This window comes from Propithecus coquereli, unplaced genomic scaffold (assembly GCF_000956105.1).
Source record: "Propithecus coquereli isolate 6110/MARCELLA unplaced genomic scaffold, Pcoq_1.0 Scaffold14, whole genome shotgun sequence".
Classification (NCBI taxonomy): domain Eukaryota; kingdom Metazoa; phylum Chordata; class Mammalia; order Primates; family Indriidae; genus Propithecus; species Propithecus coquereli.
In genome coordinates, this window is record NW_012138302.1 from 13,104,920 (window position 1) to 13,107,513 (window position 2,594).

Below are 2,594 nucleotides of genomic sequence, written 5' to 3' on the forward strand. Positions count from 1 at the left end.
TAAGAACAGTCTTAATTGAGGTAGTTGCATGAATGATGATTCTCACAGCTGTTTGGTAAACAAATTTAGAATACAGACCTGCAACGAAAGGAAACTGTAGAGTATAAGCAGGTATATAAATAAATGTATAATATGATGTCAGGTGGTGATAAATGTTATAGAGAATAGATAAAAACAAAGCAGGGTCAGCTAGTAGAAGGTGACGGCTGTGCATGAAGTATTTTAGATAAAGATGAACAGGAAAGGTCTCTCTGAGGTGGTGACATTTGAGCACAAACTTGAGTAAAGTGACAGAGTAAGGGGTGTTTACTTGGAAGAGCATTCCAGGCAAGGGGAGCAGCAGGCGCAGAGGCAAGTAAGGTGGCTGGTGTGGGTAGAGCACAGTGAGGAGGAGGAAGAGTGGAAGACGCTGCAGTGGAAGAAGGACTTAAGATTTTATTCCATGCGTGATGTGGGGAGGGAGACGGCGGAAGGGAAAGCTCACAAGGGCAGGATTCCTTGTCTTTGGGCCGTCTGCTGTGTTCCCAGCTGCTAGAACAGTGCTGGGTACGTAGTAGATAGATGCTCACTAACGGTAGGTAGATGAGTTCTCTCACAACAGTGTTTAATTGTGTTTCACAGGCTCACAGTAATGAAACCATAGGGAGTGTCCGATGGAAGATAGCCAAGCAGTTGTGCTCTCCTGTGGATAATATACAGATATTTACAAATGATAGCCTGGTAGGTTTGAATAAGCAGTTTTTATGAATAATAAACTGATACGATTCCACTGTTTAGCCTGATATGAGTAATTTCCTCTTCCTTTCCCTCTCAATAATTAAGAAATCACTTCTTGCAGCTGACAGTGAATAGAGATCAAAAGCTGCTCCACCAGCTGGGCTTCTCTGATGAGCAAGTGCTTACAGTGAAGACTTCTGGCAGTGGGACCCCATCTGGAAGCTCCGCGGATTCCTCCACCAGCTCCAGCAGCAGCAGCAGTGGGGTTTTCAGTTCCTCGTATGTCATGGAGCAGGTACGAGGTGATAAATTTCACTTTAAAAACAAGAATTTAACAATCGCTATCTTTTTGCCTTCAGCCCCTACAGATTTGTGATTGTGTCCTTGTTTTCTGAGACAAATACTCTTAAGAACTGTATGACAGAGATGTTGGGTTTCAATTGGGAAAAGAAGATGTATAATTTATCAGTCTTTTAAGTCAAAGAACCTTTCGAATCACCGAATCATTCTGCCTGGCCACTCAGTGTTGTTTCACACATCTCTCTTCATGGATTCATTGATTTTTCTCTCTACTGGGTCATCCCATTAGCATTCAAGCATGTTGTGTTATTTCTGCCATCCAAAAAAAAAATTCTTCATGCCACTTTCAGCCCATTCTCTCCTTCTAAGTCAGCAGAATTCCTTGAAAGAGTTGCCTAAGCCTGTTGCAACTTCTCTTGTGCTATCCTCTCTTGACCTCTCTCTTGAAAACTCAGACTGTATTCAAGTTAGTCTGCGCCTCCACCTCTCGATCCTCATCTTCTGACCTCTCAGTGCAGCTGACACATGTGATCTCTTGCCTTTGCAGTACTTGCTTCGCTTGGCTTTCAGGCCTCGCCTGACTTTGCCCTTCCTCTCTGCCTGTTCCCTTCTAGTTTGCTTTGCCAGTTCCTCTTTATCTCCCTGATATCTCTCTGGAGCAGTTCCCTGGCTCAGTTCTTGGACCCTCCTCAGTCCACCTCCATGTCCTCAGCAATCTCATCCACTCTCAAAACTTTGCATATTGTATGTCCATTGATAACTCCCAAATTTTTATCTTTAGCCTGAAGTTCAGATACATGGATCCATCTACTTACTCAGCATCTCTTGTTAAATGTCCACTGGGCACCCAATCCTAATTTATCCAAAACTGAGCTCCTGCTTTCCCTTTTTCCCACACCTTACCCCCACCCTGGACCTCTTCTTCCCACAGTCTTGCTCTGACTTCTAGTTGCTTATGCCTAAGTCCTTGGGTCCGTCCCTTCTTTCACATCTATATCCATTAGCAAATCCTTGACTCTACCTTTAATAAACATCCAGAATCCGGCTGCTTTTCTCTACCTCTACAGCTTCCACACTGGTCTAGGCAACCGTTGTCCCTCACCTGGAGTGTTTCAGTGATGCCCAAGCTGGCCTCGTGGCTTCTGCTCTGACACCACTTCAGTCTCTCCCGTGCGGGGTACCCAGCAGGCTGTGTCTTACTAATCATAAGTGAGATTGTGCTACTCCTTGGCTCAGATCCTCCAGTGGCTCCCGTTGCACTCAGGATAAGAGCCAGAGTCTTCACTGGAACCCTCAGGGCCTACCTGATGTGCCCCTCTGGAACCTCACTGAGGTCATCTCCTGTGACCCTCCCCTCCCTCACATCCTGCTTGTACTGGTGTCCATGCTAGTCCTCAACACAGCAGGGCCTGTGCACTGGCTCTTCCCTGTGCCTGGAATGTCCTTTCCCGACGTGTGGCTGGCCCACTCTCACTCTCTTCAGTGTTGCTCATATGAGGCCTTCTCAGTGAGCATTTTCGACCAACTGTCTAGATTTTCAACCCTTTCCTACCCCTACACTACTTCTCATTTCCCTT

At 45.9% G+C, this 2,594-nt stretch overlaps 1 protein-coding gene across 1 annotated transcript in view; it reads left to right on the forward strand.

The window, feature by feature from the left end:
* Positions 1–2,594, forward strand: part of USP24 (ubiquitin specific peptidase 24) — a 139,723-nt gene that overhangs the window by 76,725 nt on the left and 60,404 nt on the right. The window contains 2 exon segments of the mRNA XM_012639336.1: positions 622–720; positions 839–1,012. Coding sequence (XP_012494790.1) covers positions 622–720; positions 839–1,012 — 273 coding nt within the window.